We start from the raw sequence: 24,797 nt of genomic DNA, 5'->3' as shown, positions 1-24,797 counted from the left end.
AAATGCCAACCAGTGTGTGCGGCTGCGACTCATCTACCAGCAGATGAGCGATGGGGTGGGCGGCTTTCCATAGAGTCCTGCTATAGAAAGTGGTCCCCCCCTTTTTTTTTCCTGATCATCATTGTCCCTACATGCTGGGCAAAATCACCCAGTGTGTACGCACCTTTAATCGCACACTGATACACAAGTGCTGTAAATGAAATTAAATGTATGCAGTCTTGTGATGTAGTTTGTTGCATTATGATTTAAGATGCTCATTCGTGCAAAAAAGACGCTCGGTGCGAGAGTGGTATTGACTGGGTGTGCTGGGGGGGGGGGGGGTTGTTTGGAATGACTGCTGCAGCTATAGTGTATGAGGAAACATCTTTATTATGGGCAGATGTTAGTGCACAATGTCATTATAATGAATACTGTAAAACTGCCATGTGTGATTATACATGCAGATAAATAGTCACATTTGTTCTTCAATGTGCAGGTTACCTTTTTCAATCCAGTTATTGAAAGAAGACCAAAGCTTCAGAGGCAAAAGAAAATCTTTTCAAAACAACAAGGTAATATGATTGCTACAGGAGAAGGGTCAGCCTTGTGTTCTCCATCACTCAGCAGCACTGCTATGGTGTCATAGTCTACCCTGACCATGTATTTATTGGGTGCTGCTTCTTGCAGGAAAAACATTCCTTCGAGCTCCACAGATGAATATTAACATTGCCACGTGGGGGCGATTGGTGAGAAGAGCAATACCCACAGTCAATCATTCTGGCACGTATAGTCCGCAGGTCCCAGTTGCCAGCTCCGTTCCAATTGTAGACACGCGGAATGTAGAATTATCACCATCTGTCAGGTACAGTATAGTGGAATGGTCTGAGTGTTTTATTGATAAACTTCTGTGTCCCCTTCATTTGTCACATTTTGGGGTTTAATACTTTCGGGCACCAACTGTACTGTACTAAGCATCACTTTAGTTTGCAAGTACTTACATGTTCTACTCCTCTCATCCAAAGATTGTACAAGTGTATTCTCTCCTTACTGTGCTGTGTAAACTGAGAATCTGTTTTGTCAGCAGCTATAAAACCCTTAAACCTGGACCATATTTATTTTTTAGAAGTGATTCTCCTACAGGCAAGTTGGACTTTGAATTAGAGCAAGAAGCACCAACCGCTCCACCTCGGGACTCTTCGTTAGACCTTGATCTATATCCATCTTCATCAGAAATGAATACTCCAGGCACACCAGCTCAGGTACGTGATGTGGGCTTCTGGTGTAGGTGGTCAGCATATTTGTGCAGACATTCCCTGGAGTCCCGGGCTTCTCATGGAGTTATTCTGTAATGTCGGGAAGTGAGAGAAGACTTGTTGCTCACTTTCAGTAATTTGCTTTGGGTAATGATGGCAGGGTCACGTGAAGAGAGTGTAGTCTCTAAGCAAAGTACATGGTTCAATAAGATACAATAAAACTGCAAAATACAACCCCCCGTGTTATTGACATACCGTACTTGCAAAATGTGGTACTCTATTCAGGTAAACGCAACGTATACGTACTACACTTCTCTCCCCACCCGTATATTCAGGTCATAAATGACCTCTGAATCCCACTGACTTTGGTCAGACCAGTACACTGCTATGGAGAGCTGCTAGTTGCAGTCTCTCTCCATGAAAACCTTTAATAAGTTTGACTTTAATTAATTTAATGCGTAATCCTTACCTACATTGTGTATGAATTTGGGAACAGCACAGGCCTTTCAGTAGGCTTATCCCAAGGGGTGACGGGCTACTGCAGTTCATATTTTTTGAGGACTTGAGGGGCAGCTCTCCCTGCAGCCACCTACCGGTTTAAATACAAGAACACAGGGCGGCTGCAGTTTTATCCAGTCAGCTGATGTCAATGATGTCACATTGCAGCTGTGACATTAGCTTCTTGTTAGGCTGTCGGTGCTGCAGCATAAGTGCTTATAGGTTGTAGGGGACAACTCTGGTTTTATCAGTTTTGGGTGGTTGGCTGTTTTAACTTGCATGTGTTTATATACACATACAATATATAGTATTTTTTTATTCACTATAGGACACTGGACCAAATTATGAATTTTCAAATAACAGAAACAGTGTAACTACAAAATCCACAACAGACCTAACAAATGAAGGGGAAATCACTGTATCGGACCTGGATTACAGTGCGCTACGAGATGCAGATGACAGACGGTAGCGTTATCTACAGTTACTCCTTTCTTTTATCTGTATGGTTTGCGTATATAGAACAGTAGGCATCTAAACAGATTGTTGAACCCTTTCCCCAGAGGTCAGCAGCAGCAGCGGTTCCAGTTCAGTCTGCAGGACTTCCGGTGTTGTGCAGTGTTGGGAAGAGGACACTTCGGAAAAGTAAGTTTGCCCGAGATTATAGCTTCATCTGTGTCCCATACTAGAGTGTGTATACTGACAGCTTTGTTTTATTTTCAGGTGCTGCTGGCAGAGTACAAGAACACTAATGAAATGTTTGCCATCAAAGCCTTAAAAAAAGGAGACATAGTAGCCCGTGATGAGGTTGACAGGTATGATGACGTGGTTGGGCGATCACAAAACATTAAATTAGTTTCCGTAATGTAGAGGAGATTATTAGATCAGTTTAGGATGAGGGGAGAACTATTGCCCTCTTGTGGTGGTCCACTAGTATAGCTTAGTATTGTCACGGCCATGGAATTTCTCAGAGCATCCCTGGATTTCTGGCTAAATAAGTAATGGTCTTCTGTCTCTAGCTTTCAGTGATGGGGCGATTTCATGAACATGTATTGAAAAAGAAACTGCAGCAGTTGTAAATACAGGCTGTGCACTCCCCTGCTTGCACTATGGGGGGTGATTAATCTGTGCCTGATTTTTTTTTGGGCAGGCAAAAAATATGCAATTTTGCATGTTTTTAGGGCAAATTAGCTTCACCCGATTCAATCTACATGCTGATTTTTTATTTTTTTATTTTTTTTATAAATCCTTCCTGAAAGACAGTTCATACACATCCTTGGAAAAGCATCCTTTGCTAAACACAAAGGTTTAGATAAAACCTAAAATACATTTTCCAATATCACTATACTTCAGTGTCTGTTACAGGCTCTTTTTATGGCATTTAAATATGCAATAGCACACAAGATATATCGGAGGTACAAATAAACACACGATCACCTCTGTCCTGAACTGTGTGGAATCATGTTCTTCCGGCACCAGCAAAAACAGTGTGGATCGGCAAATTTGCAGCGAATCACGTGTTTTTTTTTACTAATTCGTCCAAGCCGCTTCGACCACGAAACTACTGCAAAAAATGGGCGATAACCCCCCCCCCCCCAAATTGAATACTGATCAGAGAATTATTGCAGTTTTTACACATGACCAATAAAAGCCAATGATGGATTATTACAGTCATAGTGATATTCAAACTATAAACATGTATTTTTCAGTGGATGACATTTCCCATGGTTGCAACCATTTAGTTACCATGTTATAAGGGTGTGGTATAGGGGTCCGACAGTCATTATCCCGACGTCGGGATCCCGACTGGCCGGACCCAGACAGCATGCTGAGCGCAACTAAGCCCCTTGCGGGCACGGTGGCTCGCTACATGAGCCACCTATTCTATTCTCCCTCTATGGGGGTCGTGGACCCCCACGAGGGAAAATAGCGGGTGGCCATCGGGAACCCGGCTGTCAGTGTTTTGACAGTCGGGATCCCGACATTGGGTGAATGCCTGTCGGGACTCCGTCCGACACCCTGTTATAAGGCTTTGCATAGTTTTTATGTTCTTTGAAAATAGTTAAAATCTCTGAGTTTTAAGGTCTTTCAGAAAGCGCTGTTCCAAAATAGTGTTTTATCCTCTTTTTAGTTTTTTTTCCCCCTGTATAATATCCCCGCATAAGTAGCTCCAGTACTTCAAACGCTGGCAATGATTTACAATCTCAATCATTGAGGATATAACCCTTTTAGAAATATTCATCTGCTCAATTAATCTCTTGGAATGTTGGTGGACACAACATACCACTTGAGAGATGGCTCCTTACTGATTTTGCTGAAGTAGCTAGACGGCCGTTTCCTCGTAGAGGTGTGCTTTACACTGATCTCCGAACCAGCCTCAGTTTCGGTGTTAACCCTTTGAGTGCCAACATCTCTCTGATCTGCTAAAAATGCCAGCGTCCCTGACATTTGTTATATAAATGCAAATATATATATATATATATATATATATATATATATATATATATATATATATTTCCTATATAAGGTAACCATTACAGGTCATTGTGATGGATACAAATGTTTGCTTGGCAGTTTTCACACCGGTTTTGACAAATTCCCTTGGCACTCAAAGGGTTAATATTTGTTACCCACCCCCAGGTGCCTGTTTTGGGCATTTCTCTCTATTTGTACTAAGTATTATTATTACTACATTTTATTTATAAGGTGCCACAAGTGGTTTGCAGCACAGTTCATAGGTCACATATTAGAACAATACAGGGTACACAAAACAAAACCAGTAACTTTAGAACAAAAACCGAGCACAGGGAACAGCAGCACAATTCTTAGTACCTCCTCTCGATTACTGCGATCTGCATAGGATGAACTATTAACTGTACCTAGAATCTGCCTAACTCATTTGGGGGTAGAGATCTCAGCTTTGTGGCTCCATGCTGTGGAATTCTCTTCCCCACACAGTACGAGAGGCACTCGTACCCACTCTGGATTCCTTAAAAAATAGACTCAAGACTTTCCTGTTCTCTCAAGCATTTCACTTCTAAGCTTGTGTTTTTTTGTGCGCTGTAGTGGCAAATATAAAGCACTTTCAGTCCTATTGGGAGATAAGTGCTATATAAATTACAGTCTAGAGCAGGCATTCCCAACCACGGTCCTCAAGGCACACCAACAGTGCAGGTTTTGTAGATATCCAGGCTGGAGCACAGGTGACCTAATTAGTATCTGAGGGATTCTGATTAAACCATCTGTGTTGAAGCCTGGATATCACTAAAACCTGCACTGTTAGTGTGCCTTGAGGACTGTGGTTGGGAAAGCCTGGTCTAGAGTTAGGGGGACTTTAAGGTTTTTCCAATTACCCTTTTTTGTTTGGAACATCCAGAGCACTGGGATGACCCTGTTCTCGTATGGGAGGAGCAGATGATGGTCCTGCCGGGGCCATATATAAAAAGTTGAAGTAACAAGCTGGACACCCAGAGCCTTCAGTGCTTTTTTGACTAGTCCGATTGACTTGCCTTTGGCTTATGTCAGCAGATCATTTTCGAAAAGTTGCCAAACCTGCTTATAGTTTCCCAAACAACACATTGAATATGCTAAATATAAATATGAGTAGATAGGGAAATAACATACAGATCTTTGCTTTTATAGCCAAAACTCATGCCCAACAGAATATAATTACAAATGTAAAGGACCCTTTAATAATTTAAGATGTACACAAAGCCCAAAGACATTTTATATCTGTTTCAAACATCTGCCACAGATATTTCTGCGCAGATTCCTCCTCATCAGTCGCAAATGTTAGCAGGCACTAAATTGCCCCAATGACCCCTTTTACAACATGACGCATTGGGATCAATCCTATTATTTATTTATGAAGTTATTTATATAGCGCACACACATTCCACAGCATTCACATCAGTCCCTGCTCCAGGGGAGCTCACAATCTATATTCCCTTCCACATGTACACGCACACACAGACATTCTAGGGTTAATTTTGTTGGGAGCCAATTAGCCTCCCAGTATATTTTTGGATTGTGGAAGGAAGCGGAGCACCCGGAGGAAACCCGCGCAAGTACGGGGAGACTATGTAAAAGGGTGCAAAGTGCCATTCCAACAGCTATTAAATGCCAGCGATGGCACTCGATCTTGCCTTTCGCAAGGTTATTTTCAGTCCCAATTTACTGAAAATTGCTCACTACCCTTGAAGGTCCCAAAGACCACACTGGCCTCCATCATCCGTAAATGGAAGAAGTTCAGGATCACCAGCACTCTTCCTAGAGCTTGCCGGCCAGATGTACACAACGTTTACAGACATATGTTTTGTATGCACCCGCTGATGCAATATTTCTTTCAATGGCTGAGCAAACTACAGATCATTTAGTGGGTACTTTGCATAGGGAAGTTTTAAAGCATTTGGCGATAACCAGTGGTAGATGTCCACATGAATGAGCAACTCCCCATACTGGTCATACTGCTCTGTAAACACTATACTGCTAGGGAACACCTGACTTTCAGCATTTACAAGGAGCTCTTAACATTTTTTTAGTTAGGCAGTATGTAGAAATCTGTATATATAATGTATATCCCATTAACCCAAGAAAATTGGACTTCTCCAATAAATATATTATATATATTTGCAATCCCTCCAACTGCATAATTATAGTTTCTAGATCTAAGTGAACTGGTTTTAAATGTCATCATTTTGAGGACTTTTGAGTGTGATTAAATTGTTTTCATCTATCAAAGTTCCTCATTCAATCTGAGCATGGAAATTATGACAACCTGGACTGTAATGATGGAGTTTGGGAACTGGGTCTTATGTAATCTCTTGTGTGCATTTACCATTGCTGTCACTATACGGCTACAATTTGTGTCTTGTCTTCTCTTCCAGCCTTATGTGCGAGAAGCGCATCTTTGAAACTGTGAATAGTGTGCGGCATCCGTTTTTAGTGAACCTGTTCGCTTGTTTCCAAACCAAAGACCACGTCTGCTTCGTAATGGAATACGCTGCCGGAGGAGACCTAATGATGCACATCCACACCGATGTGTTTTCTGAACCCAGAGCCGTGTAAGTCACTTCATGCTTTTATACCTAAGACCTCCCAGAAGTCAGCTTATGTCTCCTTCCTGCATCGTCTCTGCAGCAATAAGGTGCACGGACATCCTTGGATGATATCACTGCTGCCTTTCTGTGCTTTACATCAAAATGTAAAACTCCTGCTCTTGGTGTGGCATGTGCCATCTTTACATTGGAAAGGCATTACAAAGAGTAACCTAAATGAATTCGTATTCCTACATCTTTTCTGAAGCACATTGATGATTTACATTCATTATATATTTTTGTGGCCTGGTTCTCCAGAACAACTATTGTAACCCTTGTCCCACTCTGCTGCATTCACCATGATGATCTGTCTGCGGGCGCTGCAATTATATTGACCCTATTGTATCCCTTTTCACAGGTTCTATGCAGCGTGTGTGGTTCTCGGCCTTCAGTATTTACATGAGCACAAGATTGTCTATAGGTGAGTTACTTTGCCTATTATTTATATACTTATATGTTTCTTATATAGCGCATGCATATTCCGCAGCGCTTAATAGAACTTGTATAGAACTATATAACCCCTTGAGTGCCAGAGACTCACTAGCCTCTTTATAGTATATCGTTTTGATCTCATTCCACACTTATATTGGGGCATATGTATTAAGCCTTAACAAGAGATAAATGCAAGGGTGATAAGGAGAGATAAAAGTCCAGCCAATCAGCTCCTTACTGACTTTTTTCAAACACAGCCTGTAACATGGCAGTTAGCTGGTGATTGGCTGGACGTTTATCTCTCCTTATCACCCTTGGATTTAGCTCTTGTTAAAGCTTAATACATCTGCCCCATTGTTTGTATTTGGTTAGACTAAAGTTTGTGGCATAAATTCAAGAGATATTTTTTGTGCTGGGTAACACAATGGGGTATATTTAATGCCAAAGGGCGAGCTATGACGGCGAGCAGTGCCGATAACTTGCCATCATAGCTTGCGGTAAGTATTCGACTGACCCCTCCCCCCTTCACCGTCAAAATGGCAGGATTCGCTGCATTTGAGGTGAACCTCAACGTTCTGGGGAACACTCGCTGTCCTCTGACGGCGAGCATTTCCCGGAACATAGAATATGGTGAGCGGCCGGCAAGAGGGTTAGACGGCGCCGCACAAACCCCCTTGTACGTTGTGTGGGTACTAGTATTGGAAAATGTCCATCGCACAAATGTGTTACATACACTGTTGTGGTAGTCGCTGTATATAGCCCCCCTCTGTTCACCAGGTCCCAGGACGACTTGGGCAAATGTCCCCCTCCCCCCTTTGATATGTGCATCTTATTCACCTAAAATTAAAGGGAGGGACAAAACTGCTTTGCAAGATTGCACTGATCTATTTGATGTGATATTTGTACAGATGAGCCTATGCTAGAAGGACTCAGATGAAACCGCTTTTATCACGCCAAGTTCCTTTGTGCCTCATCTGTTACTTTAACCGCACTAAAGTTAGTTTTAGACACATTAAAATTTTTGCAGCTCAACGTCTCTAGACCAATGTTCCCTCTAATATTACGAAGGCTATGTGCGGCAAAAGATTTTGGCTGTGCAACTTTGGTAGGAAATTTACATTTTTGTGCGTCACTTATATATAACTGGAAAATGACGTTCAGCATTTGTGTTAACTTTACTTCAAAATGATATTAAACATTTAAACATTCAAAACGCAGCACACAGTGTAGTTATTGGGCGAAACAAACATTAATTGAGTCCGCAACTGCAAAAATGGAGCACTGCTGCTTTGTGCGCTCTGTTGTAATGTCTGTGCGCACACTCGACGAGTTGTGTGTGTGTGTGTGTGTGTGTGTGTGTGTGCGCGCGCGCACACAGCTTAGAGGGAACACTGCTATAGACCACTGAGTGGTATTATGCTGTGCCTGAGACGCAAACTTCACAGCAAGACTGTAAGATACACCTCTTGGAGTGTCTCGGTTGCGCCAGGCATCCTGCAGCATATGACCTATAGACACTAAGGGCGGTCTTCAATCCCGGACGCTATTTCCAGCGGTGGAAATAGTCCCCCTTGCCTATTCCCCCTGCCATTACCGACAGCATTGAAGACAGATCCGACTTTAAACCAAGTCTGATCTGTTTTGTTGGAAACTTCTGCGAAATTGTCAAATTAACAGCTGTTCTTTGACAATACGCTTTAGTTTTTGCAGACTTTCTGACACTTGACAGTCAGTACATTGAATACGACTTTCTAGTTCCTGTCGAAAGTAAAAAACAGCCTGGATTCCGGCTGTCGGGACACAGAATTGAGTACTCCCCCCTAAGTGTATGATGACCTATCTTATATGGCATGGTATATGAGTATAGGAAAGCAGTGTATGGGAGTGTTTGTCAGGTTCCCAGCTAATACTCTTCTCGTCCAAACCTCCCTTTTATTTTCCAACTCTCTGAAAGCAAGTTCAGAGCCTCTTACTCCATACCAGGTGATTATATTGCCCTGTTTAATATCACTTTTTTCCTCTAATCTAGAGATTTGAAGTTGGATAATCTGTTGTTGGATACAGAAGGATTTGTGAAAATTGCTGACTTTGGTCTGTGCAAGGAAGGTAATACTTCACCATAGCTACTGTAGATCATTTCCTGTACCCCTCTATGGATTTGGTAGAATTATCAGAGTTCACTACAGACATATAGGATTATTGTAGCCACAGATCCTAAACCAGGGTTATTGCTATTACAGGAAAGTCTTTTCACCAATATGTCTGCGAGCTTTCACTGCTTGTGATCTGGGACAAATCTAATTTTCACCAGGTGTTAAATTGTTGTACTGGGTAAGAAATTAGGTGTTCTCCCCCAAGCTAAACTAAAAGGTTTCATTGTTGATCAGTCCAAACCTGAGAATAGGGGAGGAATATGAGCTAAGTGGCGCTGGCCAGGGAATGGTTGCTGGGGCAGGATATGGGGGTATGAGGACCTCCAAAGCTGAGATTTTCTTGCACAACAATTTCTAGAATGTTGCACAAAACAAAAACATCGGCTGGGAGCAGCAATTCTCAGGTTGACCCCTTATATTAGTAACCGGTTGACCCCTTATATTAGTAACCGGTCTGAGACGATCGGCCAGAATTGTTCATGCAACATTAGCTCTAAAGGCATTGCAGGATGGACCATGACGTGTATTTTCCCCAATGGCCACAGTCTACTCTTAATAAATGCAGATAAGGCAGTTTCCATAAACATAGCTATGAGTCTACTGGGAACGGTTTGTTATGTAATGTAACGGTTAGTACATTGCAGCTTTTTGTGTCATTTCTTCTAGGCGTGGTATGTTTTGCCCAGGGTAACCTATGGTATCCAAAATGGCTGCCATGCCTGGTACCTTTGCTGGTTGGGTTATGTAACCTGTGGAACGTATTAATCAAAATGGCTACATCAGCTCAATGTGCCTGTTCTGTTCACTGTTTTTCTGTGGTCTTTTACTGTTTTTATGAATGTAAAGCCGCTTTAAATCCTGCTGGAGAAAAGAACTATGTAAATAAAACTATTATACCTTGTCGGAGCCATGCCATGGATTCTGGGTGTTCTGAGCCCAAAAGGTGGCATGCTTGGTACTAGAAAGGTGTGCCTAAGAGTAACGTGGCCTCTTCGTGTCTGTGTATTCTATGTATTCATTTCTAAAATCACACATGTTTTGCCAGTACTGCAGAGTTGACCTTAGAAGGCAAATAATAAAATAAGTTCTCCATGCAGCACAAGGAAGCAGGCAACTTATTGGTCAGACATGACGCCATTTATCATTCTCTCTTGCATGCAGGAATGGGCTTCGGGGACCGAACGAGCACTTTCTGTGGAACCCCAGAGTTCCTGGCCCCAGAAGTACTTACAGAGACATCGTACACCAGAGCGGTGGACTGGTGGGGGCTGGGTGTCCTGATCTATGAAATGCTTGTTGGGGAGGTAGGTCTACAAAGGCACCAACTGTTCTTATGCTTTCAGCGTAATCTTGCCATAGCACGCCTTATTCACAAGTTTTAGATATAAATAATATAAATGGTGGAAGGAGAGACCCATTAAATACCCTGTTACAGAATGTATTTAACCTGAGAACGTTTAATGTTGAGAAATGTTTGTGTATAAGGTGCATACTGATAGAGAGAATGGACTAATCTGTTTTACTGGCACATTGTTCCATTATACAGCAGCCTGTGTGGTAGACTAGTGATAACTGGATGTTATTTCCTACATGAGTCATGTATTTCAGATATGTAGCTTTTTATGGCAGTGCCTATTGTCTGTGTGAGGCAGTTGGCATGACCACATCACAGCTTCCGTTCTTGTTTTGCACAGTCCCCCTTTCCTGGAGATGATGAAGAGGAAGTATTTGACAGTATAGTCAATGATGAAGTTAGATATCCCCGCTTCCTGTCTACAGAAGCCATCTCGATTATGAGAAGAGTAAGTTACCAATGGCACCTACTGTATGGTGTGACCCTTATCAATGTTCATTCAATTATTTTGTAGGTTGTCTATTTTTTCCCCCTACTTATATAAACTTTTTATTTGCCATTAGCCATTATCCTGTGCAGTCTGTTGTTGCTCCTAGCTCCAATCACTGAAATATTGTATCAACTTATTACAGGTAGAGTATCCCTTATCCGAAATGCTTGGCACCACGAGCTTTTCTGATAAGGGATTTTCTCCGGTTTTTGGAATATATTTTTTAACATACTTACCTGGTCCCCCAGCGTCCACAGCAGCCTTCGGGATCTTCTTCAGTGGTCCCAGGGGGGCATTGCGCAAGTTTGCAGGCGTGCACTCCTGGGACCACTGAAGATGCTGAAGAAGATTCCGAAGGCCGCCGTGGACACCAGGGGACTTGGTAAGTATGAAAAAAGGGGCAGGGAGGGGAACAAAAATAAAATCCAGAATACTCAAAAAAAAAAAAAAAAATGTTTTTTGGAATATTTTAGATAAGAGATCTCTGGATAGGGGAATATCGACTTGTTCTAAATTACCATTGCTTGGAATGTAAATTTATGTAGTCTCTCCGTTTTTATTTTAACATCCGCAATGAATACATTGTTATATGCAGGTCAACCAAAACCTATTTGCTCAATTTTAATATAAAAAAAAAAAAATCTTTTTTCTTTACCAGCTGTTGAGGAGAAATCCAGAGCGCCGCCTAGGGGCAAGTGAGAAGGATGCAGAAGATGTGAGGAAACATCCGTTCTTTAGAGTAAGTGCTGCCTCTTCCATACTTTCTAGCCAGGAATTCTGCAGAGACTATGCAACAATAAAAGTTGGGATACAGGTTTAGGCACCTATATATCCTGGGGGTATATTGGACAGTGCATAAGTATTTCCCTTTTGCTAATTGCACACCTTGTTTGCACACACATCATTTGATAGGTCTTTATTTTATTTTGCAGCACATAGACTGGCAAGGATTATTGGCAAAGAAGGTAAAACCCCCATTTGTGCCCACAATCAAAGGACGGGAAGATGTGAGCAATTTTGACGATGAATTTACCTCAGAAGCCCCCATTCTAACCCCTCCCCGGGAGCCAAGGTTACTAACCGAGGATGAACAAGAAGCATTCAGAGATTTTGACTATGTTGCCGATTGGTGCTGAGAGAGAGATTGGGGTGGGGGGGGAGGGGAGGGAAGGACGGGGGGACACTGTGAAACTGGAGAGAGGTGGCCGACAAAATGACAACTGAAAAAGCAAAACGTTCCTCACTGCTTTGTGCCATCTTCAGTTCCTGACTTTTTTTTTTTTTTTTTAAATCACATGAAGATTCTTTTTAAAGTACTTTTCAATACAAATGTGTGTGAACTCTACAGCGGAGTGGCCACTTCCAACATACACCCATATTATTTTTTTAACGGAGCACTGGAAAGCAACTTTTATACCTGGTCTGTTGTACACAAGGAGACAGGCCCTGCAATACTCTTACATATCGGTCCTCCATCCTCTTGCTGACTCTGAACCTGCGGATAACAGAACTTTGGTTTATTACAACAAAAACAAAATGATTATTCAGACTTCTATTTAATTTTAAAGCTGAAGGTTGCTAAGGCTGCTTCTTGATTTTAAGGCAGCTCAAGCTTTGCAATAATTCTTTTCATGTCCCAGAGAAATCGTTGCAACACTGTTAAATTTTAGATATTTTTTTACTTTCCAGAGGAAAAGATGCTTTAAGTAGACCTTGATCTTAATGCATTTGGTCAATCAAAATGATTTTCATACAAGAGCCTCTAAAACTGGTTTGGGAAAAATCTGTAATCTGCCACATCCAATGTACTGATCTGCCATCTGCCATTAACTTGTCTTCATGTTTCGGTGAGCTTTGGTTTGGTGATGATCTACATTCGAACAGTCCTCTGTTGTGTTTGACCTGGGTTCTCTAATTTGACTCCATGGACATTGGTTGCAGCTAGTGATCTTTTAGAACATCCATTTTCCAGTACACCCAACAGTAGAACGTCCACTACTTAGAACTAGAATTTTAAAAGGACAACTAGTTCCATCTCTCCGTTACTACAAACACTATATAAGCGGCACTGGTTATAAATGGGTCAGACATGATCCCACTGAGGCATTGATAAAACACCTATAGAATGGATATCCCGAATAGTAGACTGGGCTACTTGAATATGATTCTGGGGACTGTGTACTCAAACCAACCATGTTTACAAAAAATGTAGTTAAAAATGTAGCCGCAACCTTCCGCCGCCTTCACCCCAGGTCTCTGTGCACGAACCATACGTTAGTAATATGCTGTTGTCCATGTCCGTAAGCCAGGGAGCACAGCAGTGCATGCAATTCCACCTTTTGAATGTAATACCACAATTATCTGTTCCCATCTTGTCCTGTTCATCGTTGTCTTTGGGTTTTGCATTAATGAACAAGAGATGCCTTGTTTTTGTGAAAGTCCTACAATATTTATTAGAAAAAAAAAAAGTTTGTGCATTGTTCTATTTTTCTTAATGCCTTAACTCGGTGAGACAACCATGAGCTTCCGACAGAGAATTCCACTAAGTGTACCAAAGTCACTTGCCAAATACTTTGCCTTGCAGCATTCTAACTACACAGATGCCAGTGTGTCCACCAACACATTGCTCAACAGTGGTGTCATGGCTACTGTGCCAATAAATTCGCTAGCCGAGGAAAAGAGGGGGGGGGGGGGGGGTAGCAAGATGTTGGCATTATGAACACAAATGCGCTCTACATTTTGAATTGGAAATAAGTCGGAATGTTTCAGACCTTAGTGCAAGAGGCTTCTGTTCTGTACTAGAAGTCATGGTGCAGTTGTATCCCGTAGCAACTAAGCAGGAGTTGGCATTCTGCTTTATAAAGCAGACTAGTAAATTGAAAGCAATGTTCTTGGGTGCTAAAGGTTATGGCACATTGATGTGCTCCCCGGTAAGTGCCTATGTACTTGCAATGTAGACTATATGGGCTTTTTGTTTAAAAGTAGACTGCAAGTGTGAATTTTTTAACCACATGTGACAATCAGGGAGTACGGATAGCATGTTTTCAGCCACCTGCTTGAAAGAATGCCCAGAAAAAAAAGTTATTGATTTTCCTATAAATATATAATTTTTTTTATTAAAAAAAATCTATCTATCAATGGTTCCTATTCATATCCCGTGCATTGTTGTATTCCCCAAATTGTAACAGTGCTGCGGTTTTATAAACAAAGTGTTCCTTAAGTAATCATGACTGACAATGTGCCGATGGCTTCCAATACTTGGAGATGAAGTGCTTTCTGGGTCAGCCTGCACCTACAATCACGTTCCTTCTGCAAACCTTACACTAGTATTTATGGCGCATTTATTTTCGGGTGTCAAGACCTTGGCGATGACCAACATGAACCAGAGATCATCTACCATTTGATAAAAGTACACTAAACCAACACGCGGGCCACTGGATTTTCCATTCTTGCGCATCTGAGGGTAAACGCAATATGTTGTAACAGAATGTATAAATATTTTTGATAATATTGTATATTTTATAATCCTATTGTAACACTAATTGTAGCTGTACCTCAAAGCCTGAAGATAAAGTTTATGTTCTGCCTTTTTACTGACTGTTGGGCTCTGTTGGACCCTTCCAACAGTAGAGAGATTAATATTATATATTTTGTTTACTAGAATTCGGAAACTAGTAAATGTCTTTTGTGTATGTCTGAGATCGCTCATATTTCCTTGTTTATCTAGGCTATTCATAAAGTAGATCGTATGATACAGAAAGTGCCTCGCATTGGCTAGACGCGTTATGTGAATATCGATCCGCTGTATCCATGGAATGCTATCATTTTAAATCCAAATATTTTATAGTAAATGCATTTTTCAAGTGTGTGAGAAGAACTGTATACAGCGTTTTAAACTGCATCTGTTCCTTGCACATAGCTAAGGAAGCCATATTGTTGTATGCTTCAATGGGGCAGATGTATTAAGCCTGGCGAAGAGATAAACTGGAGATAAAGTGGAAGGAGATAACGTGCCAGCCAATCAGCTGTGTTTAAAATATGACAGTTGGGAGTTGATTGGCTGGTGAGTTATCTCCTTCCACTTTATCTCCAGTTTATCTCTTCACCAGGCTTAATACATCTGCCCCAATATTCCTGAGAATGCAGTCACTCTTGAGACCAGAGCTGGTCACATGATCGATCCTAGGATTGAGTCTGGATTTTCTTAATGAATATTGGCATACACAACAAAATGGCTGCATCTGAGAGGAACTATTTTGGCTGCATAAACATCGCTGTGTAAGGAAATATGAGCAGGAGGCTTCGTACTGTTGTGTTATTTTTTTTATTTTTTGTCCGTAAATCTTTATTTTTAGATACTATGCTTTTGAGGTGCATTTTTTTTCTATTTGATCGTTTTATGTAGTAAGACAGCTGTGTGCAGAAAGGCTTCTTAGCATTTTAACTGACATTTTATCAATGTAAACCACATATGTACATAACTTGTAGTTTAATGGAATCACTAGACATTATAAGCCAGGGTATGTCACATACGTAAGCTGAAAAGAAGCACTAATTTTAGAAGGCTTTTGTTTTTTTTTGTGTTTTTTGTTTTGTTCTGGTTTTTTTTATACAAATAACTATTTTTAGGCAAATTATGATTTTAAACTCTAGATTGTAAATATATTTTGCTATAGCTGTAAGTGGCTGCTAAAGCACTTTGTAAGGAAATTAGAGTATTTTTAGGATGGTACACTATGCATTGATATTAAATGTGCCTTTAAGAAATGTCATTCTACAATGGAGTGTTTTTGCAGTCATTAAGTCATATGAATGCACAAATTAAATCCTTTCAAATAGATTTCTGTTCTCATGTTATTCATTTTCTGGTTGCATTTGCTTTATTTCTTTTTGCTTTTAGTTTATAGCTTGCTGGTGTCAATGGCTCTGAAAGTGGACCCAGGCAGTGGCAGCCCGTACCTTTTCACGGGAGGGGGACTGCCTCTCGCCGCAGCTGGGGTACTGGGTTGCAGACACACACACACACCTCCACCCCCTGTCGCCACTGCCGGTCCCTGCATAGTTCCCAGTGCCTGTACTATGATGACAGGCACTGGGACTGGCGCATGCGCAGTACAAACATCTGTACTGCGCATGCAGCCAGTCTCTATGGGCCCATAAAAGGATCACGGTCCTGGCGCCTGTACAATACAAATGACAGACACCGGGACCAGCGCGTGTGCAGTACTGATATAGGTACTGCGCATGCGCAATCTGCAATTTTGCATGTCAGCCCGCAGAAAGGCGTCCAGGAGGGAGGGAACACCTCTCAATGGGACTGCCTTGGTCACTGCCAGTCACAGTGAAGCCAGTGCAGTCTCGGACTGCATCTGGCTTAACTACAGTGGCAGATTTTACCTGGGGCGGAGGTAAAAACCGCCACTGGACCGATGTAACGGTGCAGTGTAAATCACTTGACCCAGGTTATAATTTGTAGCTGCTCAAGCGAGTGTTTGTAAATGACATGCAGGCCAGGTCAGGGTTCAGTGTAAATGGGGCTGACTTGGAAATACTTGGGGTCCAAGGAGCAGCATCTAGAAACCTGGGTCAACAGGGTTTTTGGTGGCAAAATTATGTGTCCTCATAAACTAGGTGTGTCTGTGTGTGTGTGTGTGTGGTCAGGCCTGATCCCCAGGAATAATTAGATCTATTGTTAATCCATAGGTTCTCAAACTGTTCACTGCAACCCAAACAGGTTATGTTTTGCAAGTCACAGATTCATGAGGACAGAGTTTGGGTACCAGTGTAAAGGTGCGTACACACGGGGGCGATTTTGTATAATATCGCGGGAAATATGGTCGCTAAGCGACCATATTGCCCACGATGGGAGTGTGCACCGGCTATATATTATGCCGGGTGCACACTCCCGTTTTTACCCCTGTAGTGGTCGCTGGTCGCAGGAACATGCTCCTGCGACCAGCTGATTACCACTGCCGGGCTCCACCCCGGCAGTTTCTTTTTCATCAGCGACCAGATGAAAAGGAGAAACTGAGCAATATATTGGTCAGCAATATATGGCTGAGCAATATATCTCCCCCGTGTGTACGGGGCTTAAGTCAATTAACACACCTGTGCTTCAACTGGATGATCCGGCAAACTGCTAAGGTGCATACACAATGTCCGATATAGAGGTCATTCTATTGAAGGCCGATTTTATATCGATGCACCATTGGCCAGTGTGTACCATCAATATATTTGTAAATGCAGTTCACAGATATATCACGTCAGCTTTGTAACACAGCCGTTGCCCAATTAATCGAAAGATATTGGTGCATCGTGCTGTGTGCACGGGCAATCTGCCAACCGACCATACAGCTCAATGTGCTGTCAGTCCCGACTGATCGGGTAGAGTGTATGAAGAACACTCTATAGTCAATTTGTCTGTAGATATATCTGCAGATATATTTATTCGTTTGTACCCATCTTTAGGCTTCCATGATGACCGGGTTAAAGGTTCAGCTCTATTTTGAGCTGTGTAAAAACACAAAACAATTCCAAAAAAGAGGAAAATAAATATTTTATCAGTCTTTCGCGAACTAAAAAAAAATTTGATCAATGTGAATAGTGTACAGTAGGCTAAAATGTGTACTAGTGATGTTAAACATTAAGGGGGAAATTTACTAAAGGAAATTTGTAAAAAAAAATAGGTGTACTTGTATCCAGAAATACACTTATTTTTGACATTTACTATCCCGAAAATACGGCAATTAGTATTGATAGCACATCTCCCTGTATTGTTCCTTTGTACAGCGCTGCGAAACACTTGTGGCGCCTTACAAATAAAATAATAATAATACAAATACACCTATTTTTTTTACAAATTTCCTTTAGTAAATTTCCCCCTAAATCTAAAAATAAATAATAAACCAAAAACATTTAATGAAGGAATCTTCCACTAAAAGAAGAAAAAAAAACTGTTGGTGTAATGGACAAGCGTCCCGATGACAGGCAGTGTAAAGATGTTGTATTCAGATACATGTACTTTACTATGGAGTCAGTCCCACTTTTGCAGCTATAACTGCTTCCATTTCTGCCAATTCATTCTGTAGAGCAGGCTTTCCCAACCACGGTCCTCAAGGTACACCAACAGTGCAGGTTTTGTAGATATCCAGGCTTGAGCACAGGTGACTTAATTAGTACCTGAGTGATTCTGATTAAACCACCTGTGCTGAAGCCTGGATATCACTAAAACCTGCACTGTTGGTGTGCCTTGAGGACAGTGGTTGGTAATGCCTGCAGTAGAGCATTTATGAGGCCAGACACTGATGTTGGATGAGAAGGTCTGGGTCACAATCTCTGTTCCAGGTCATCCCAAAGGTGCTTGATTGGGTTAAGGCCCGGGCTCTGTGCCGGCCAGTCACGTTGTTCCACATTGAACTCCTCAAACCATGTCTGTTCTAGTCCTTGCTTTGTGCAGTCATGTTGTAATAGAAACTGGTCCTTCTCCAAACTGTTGCCACAAAGTTGGAATCTTAGCATTGTTCAAATTGTCTTGTTAAGCATTAAAGGTGCGTACACACAGGGGCGATTTTATGCAAATGGAAGTGTGCACCGGCGATATATCGCCGGGTGCGCGCTCCCGTTTTTGCCCCTGTGGTGATCGCTGGTCGCAGGAACATGCTCCTGCGACCAGCTGATTACCACTGCCGGGTTCCCCCGGCAGTTTCTTTTTCATCAGCGACCATCTCTGGTCGCTGATGTAAAGTAGAAACTGAGCAATATATTGCTCAGCCATATATGGCTGAGCAATATATCTCCCCCGTGTGTACACAGCATAAGATTGCCCTTCACTGGAAATAAGGAGCCTAGCTCAAATCCAGAAAAACAACCCCATATCATTATCCCTTCTCCACTAAACTGCAGTCAGGTAGGTTACATTCTTCCAGTATCCACCAAATCCAGACTCGCCCATCTGACTGCCAAACAGAAGCGCGATTAGTCGCTCCACAGAACATGTTTCTGCTGCCCAGCGGCCGAGTGTCATGTGCTTTACATCACTCCATCCACTGCACAGTTTTCATGCTTTTATTAATGCCCTTGAAATTTCAGAACTCTTCAGCTACAACCTCAACACAGGGTTGGTAACTTACGCACCACATGCCATAGTAGTCATTGCTCTGTGTATTGACTTGGACGTCTGCTTTGCGACGGAGTTGCTGCTGTTCCTAAACGTCCACTTTCTAATAACACTTGCAGTTAACCATGGAATGTCCAGCAGTGATGAAATTTCACGAACAGCCTTATTGCAAAGGTGGCATCCGATCACAGCTTGGAGTCCCTGAGCTCTTCAGAATGAGCCACTTAGTATGAGAAATTATTGCAAATGGAGACTGCATGGCTGGGCGCCTGATTTTATACAGATGTGGAAACTGGTTTAATTGAAACAGCTGAATTCAACAATTAACAAATGTGGTCTATACCAGTGGTTCTCAACCTCGGTCCTCAGGACTCCCCAACAGTGCAGTTTCCAGGTCTCCACAAAGAATCACAGGTGCCACCTGTGATCTTTTATAATGTGTCAGTGACTAATGAGTGCACCTGTGCAACTGCCAGGAGACCTGGAAAACCTGCACTGTTGGGGGTCCTTGAGGACTGAGGTTGAGAACCACTGCTCTATACTATTGTTCATGTAATGTATCTCAATATTAGGATATGTCTTTCAACTTTACAAGCAGTTGCTGTCATTAACACAAACATATCTACGTTTTATTTTTCTATAGTTTATTATGTAGCTGTACCTAGCTCCCTGGTTGGTCCTGCCTTTTTCTCTGATTATTGTAATATATGGATGGTCATTGCTTTCTATAACATACATATTTAACATGTTGGATGTATGAACTTTACTTTATTTCAGGTCTGATTGCTCGATACCACAATATTCCTGGTTGTCTACCTTGACTCCTCCTATGATCAGTCCGAATGTCATGATTGCAGACCTAGACCTTGTTTTATACCTGGGGTAGCCAACCCTAGTCCTCAAGAGCTACCAACAGTGCATGTTTTGCAGGTCTCCTCACAGAATCACAAGTGAGCTAATTAGCTCCATCTGTGGATCTTTTAAAATGTGTCAGTGATTAATGAGTGCAGCTGTGCAGCAGCTAGGTTGTCTGGAAAATGTGAACTGTTGGTAGCTCTCGAGGGCTAGGGTTGGCTACCACTGTTTTATACCATAACCCATGGGTCTTCAAACTGCGGCCCTCCAGATGTTGTGAAACTACAAATCCCAGCATGCCTTGCCACAGTTTTGCTATAAGGGAGTGTTTAAAACTGGCAAGGCATGCTGGGATTTGTAGTTTCACAACATCTGGAGGGCCGCAGTTTGAAGACCCATGCATAACCAATCTTCCTGCACCTGTATATTAGGAACCATAAGTCTATTGCCCACTACTAGTAACAATCTTTCTATCCTTACCAGTTTGAGAATTTTAGGTTAGTCAGCTCCTGCATTGCGGAGGGAACAGTTCTAGCCCCTCCCACTGGTTGTTTTGTACGTTTAATGGTGCGTACACACGGAGCAATATGATCGCTGGCAATATATTGCTCAGTGTCCCATTTTCATCAGCGACCAGAGATGTTCGCTGTTGAAAGGACACTGCGACGAGAAGAGGCAGGGGAAGTCGCTAGTCGGAGGAGCTTGCGACCATTAGGGGGCTGAAAACTGGAGTGCGCACCCGGCGATATATGTTGAAATCGCCCGTGTGTACACAGCTTTAAGGTGAGTACACACGGGTGCAATTTCATGTAAAATCGCTGGGAATATGGTCGCTGAGCCAGCTAAATCGCCAGCTGCACGCTCCCGTGTGCACTGCCTAATGGTCGCAGGAGCATGCTCCAGCGGCTTTCCCCGGCGATCGCTGTGCCGGAAGGTCAGCGCCGGGGAGATCAGCGTTGATCTCCCCAGCCCCGTGCCGCTGCTCCCTCCCTCCTACCATCAAAGTGACAGCAGCAGCGTCTGCTGCTGCTGCGCTCCCCCTCCGCCCCGTAGCAGTGTCTCCTTTTCATCGCTGATGAAAAGGAGACACTGAGCAATATGATTGCTGGTGATATATTGCTAGCAATATATCCCCAGCAATCATATTACCCCGTGTGTACACAGCATTAGAATGACTACTACTAAACACACATGATGTGCTGTTCCTGAACCATGAGTCGGTCTTTTAAAAGATCAATTATCTCATCAGGGAGGTAATCTATATGAAAGGTTTCTTTAAGTTTTATTAGTTTCTGTGTATTGGATAAAGCAGGGCTGGCCAAACCGGTCCTTGGTATCTACCAACAGTACATATTTTCCAAATCACCTAGCTGGTGCACAGCTGAAGTCATTACTAACTGTCACATTTTCAAACCTGCTGCATTCATTCCTACTACAGATCCACAGGAGGGAAACATGAACTGTTGGTAGAGCTTGAGGACAGGTTTGGCTACCTCCCTGGACATTTAATGAAATATTTGTTTGGGTGGCTACCTTAACACCGCTCGCTTAAGGTGCGTACACACGGGGTGATATATCGCTCAGTGTCCCATTTTATCAGTGACCAGAGATGGTCTCTGATGAAAGGGAACCTCTGCCGGGGGATCTGCAGAGGGAATCCGCTGGTTGCAGGAGCAAGCTCCTGCGACCATAAGGGGGTTTAAAACATGAGCTCCAAGCGACCATATTGTCCATGTGTACACAGCTTTACCAAATAACTTCTAATTAGAACATATGTACAGCTCTGTTTAAAATGAGTTCTAATAATGTCTAACATGCTTTGTTAACCTATTTGATTGACACCGAGTAGTAGGTAGGTTTTTGGTCTCGCACATGATTAAGGTGGTATTTTCCGAATGGCCTACCTGCTCCTGGTGAGCTTGGATTGTGCCATGATGCAGGGACCTTCAGGAGGCCATGCAGGGATAGGGATGATTTATATGGGATGCTAGTAATAATTGCTTGAGGTTGGAGGTTTGCCATTCTAGTACAACAGAGAAGCCAGCCATATGTAATATATGCTTTAATGCTTGTAAAGGGTAGTGAATTACCTCTCAAAATGTCATCATGGACTCTGGATCTTATAACAGACGTTTGAATGAAGATTGACTACTTTCGGTATAGGAAAACAAACCACATACAAAACTCCCTCAGAGTTCATTTTCCTAGGTGTCTAGATCAAAGCAAAACATTGGTCTATGATGATAAATAACTTACAGGGGCTATTTTCCTTTGTTTGTCCATGAGCCTAATAGAGGGAGAATAGAACTTTTGGTGAATGCAAGGTGCTTCTAAAATTAGGTGGATCCAGCTTCTCAAGACGGTGATGGTCTGCAGCGTCCTGTTCATTTTAAAACGTATAGGAAAAATTCCTAGGAGCTTTACAACATTAGTTCCTCCCATTCCTGCCTCTAAAGGTGCGTACCCACGGTAAGATATAGTGCAAAATCTAGCTAGTTTCGAATAGCATGCTAGATAGTGCATACATGGTAAGATATAGTGCACTATCCGACGTACAATGCGCGCTCCCGCTGGTCGTCTGGCAGGGAGCTGCTCGGGTGAGCATGCAACTCAATTCTGTCTAGAAAGCATAAGATAGTATAGTGTAGTACAGCTGTGATGTCATATCGTATATGATATCTTATGCACATTGTATGTTATTTTAAGCACAAATCTTATGCTTTTGACCACTGGGACTTTCCTGGGAAATCTTATACAATATCATACAGAACATAAATCGTACTGTGGGTACGCACCTTAAAATGTTGGCCCCTGTGCTCTGAAATTCTTCAACTTTTAACAAGGTCTTAAGACCCACTTCAATAAATCTAACTCTCTCATCCTCACTTTCTGTTTATGCTGACTTCTGTGTCACCCCAGTCTGTCTGCCCCTCCCCTTTAGATTGTAAACTCTCACGAGCAGGGCCCTCTCTCCTAATGTACTAATATATAATCTGCTATCCTTAAAATTGCATCAATCTTGTCCCCTGCTGAAACTCTTTATTACCATGTACCGTTATTCTCATCATTTGCTTATCTATGTATTGTCAGGCACTGCAGAATCTACGTGGCACCATATAAACAAGAAATTACTCAAATCTGGTGTGGCTAGGACTACATGTGGTATCCTGAAGACAGCTGTGCTTTAGATGATTAAGAAGTATAATTGTAGAAAGATTAAATATTGCTTAAGTATCATGGAATACAGTAAAGCAGTGGTTACTAGGAGAGCGCTGCCTGCATCTGTGGCTTGATTCACAATCAAATATCAGCTGATCCCTTTAAATGAAATCTGATTGCTGAGCTTGTTGCAATGATTTATAAAACCACTTTAACTGTAATTACTGTTAATATCTTTCTCTTGCCTTTGATTAAGGGCACTAGGTTTACTTTTACAAGCGGAAATAGCAGATTTTTACATTTTTATAGTTCTAGCATCCACAAATGGTCTGATCTTAACCATGGACCCATTACAGTACTGTTTAGACTTGGCCCTTGGACTTCACTTATTTAGATCTGAGCTGAATCCTGAATATCACTAATGCCGCCCATACACAGAGCGGATTGAACTAGGGTGCATCACATCTAGTTCACAATGCACGGTGCTTTAACCCATCACATGCGTTTTGAACTAGATGCGTAAATGTGATTGGGAGCGCGCATCACACAATGGGCGGTATTCAATGTGAATACCTGCGAGGTGCAGCGAATCTTTTTTGGATTCGCTGCACATTCGCCACGTTCCGGAGCCGGCGGGCTCCGGTATTCAACAAATCAGGGGCAGCGAGCCCCTGACTGGCGAATATGAGCTCCTGCGGCGATTGCCGCAGGGAGCCTGAGGACGGTGCCAGGCAGAGAGATGGTAGTCTCTCTGCCTAGCCCAGACCTTTGTGGGGGGTTAGGTGGGCTCCCCGGGTGCCAGGCAGCACAGGCTGCCCCCCCGGGGGTGCCAGCAGGGGGGCGTATATTCACTACACACGATCGTAATGATCGTGCAGTGAATATATGAATATGTAATGAGCGGCTCGGCTCCGGCGCCCCCTGCTGGCTGCTGTGTAAAAAAAAAAAAAAAAAAATATTATTTTTAAAATTAAATATATATTCATGTGCTTACAGCACATGAATAAAAATAGCATGCCCCTCCTCAGAATAAAATTCCTGATTTTTTGACACCAAATGTAAAAAACAAAACACTTTATTTTAAAAGTTCACATTCCACTTCACCATAAAAAGATAGCGATTGCTACTCGGTGAATCATGGCGAAAAAAACCTTCAAATGTATTCGCCATGTGGTCATTGAATAGGGTGATTCACCGTTTTTGTCAGAAATTCGCCAAACAGCACAAATTCGCCATAAAAACCTGGCGAATCAGGCTCATTGAATACCGCCCTATGTATAGGCGTCATACTCAGCTTGTTACAAATCACAATGGTGTAATGGTTAGCATTACTGCCTCACAGCGCTGGTCCTAACCGGAGTTTGTATAGTCTCCCTGTGCTTGCGTGGGTTTCCTCCGGGTACTCAGGTTTCCTC

General features: G+C 42.4%; 1 protein-coding gene across 2 annotated transcripts in view; it reads left to right on the top strand.

The window, feature by feature from the left end:
* The window catches only part of PKN2 (protein kinase N2), a 113,672-nt gene extending 97,580 nt beyond the window's left edge, over positions 1-16,092 (top strand). For both annotated transcript variants that reach the window (XM_083157144.1, XM_083157145.1), the window contains exons 10-22: positions 476-551; positions 667-841; positions 1,103-1,238; positions 2,059-2,195; positions 2,291-2,372; positions 2,451-2,542; positions 6,614-6,790; positions 7,182-7,244; positions 9,285-9,361; positions 10,570-10,712; positions 11,103-11,210; positions 11,911-11,991; positions 12,185-16,092. In XM_083157144.1, the coding sequence (XP_083013270.1) occupies positions 476-551; positions 667-841; positions 1,103-1,238; positions 2,059-2,195; positions 2,291-2,372; positions 2,451-2,542; positions 6,614-6,790; positions 7,182-7,244; positions 9,285-9,361; positions 10,570-10,712; positions 11,103-11,210; positions 11,911-11,991; positions 12,185-12,388 (1,551 nt within the window). In that variant the 3' untranslated portion in view covers positions 12,389-16,092. The remainder of the gene's footprint in view (positions 1-475; positions 552-666; positions 842-1,102; positions 1,239-2,058; positions 2,196-2,290; positions 2,373-2,450; positions 2,543-6,613; positions 6,791-7,181; positions 7,245-9,284; positions 9,362-10,569; positions 10,713-11,102; positions 11,211-11,910; positions 11,992-12,184) is intronic.
* The last annotated feature ends 8,705 nt before the right edge of the window (positions 16,093-24,797 follow it).

Source organism: Crinia signifera, chromosome 8 (assembly GCF_055691185.1).
Source record: "Crinia signifera chromosome 8, ASM5569118v1, whole genome shotgun sequence".
Classification (NCBI taxonomy): Eukaryota; Metazoa; Chordata; class Amphibia; order Anura; family Myobatrachidae; genus Crinia; species Crinia signifera.
Note: the sequence above shows the minus strand (reverse complement) of the source record. Positions and strands in the feature narration are given on the sequence as shown.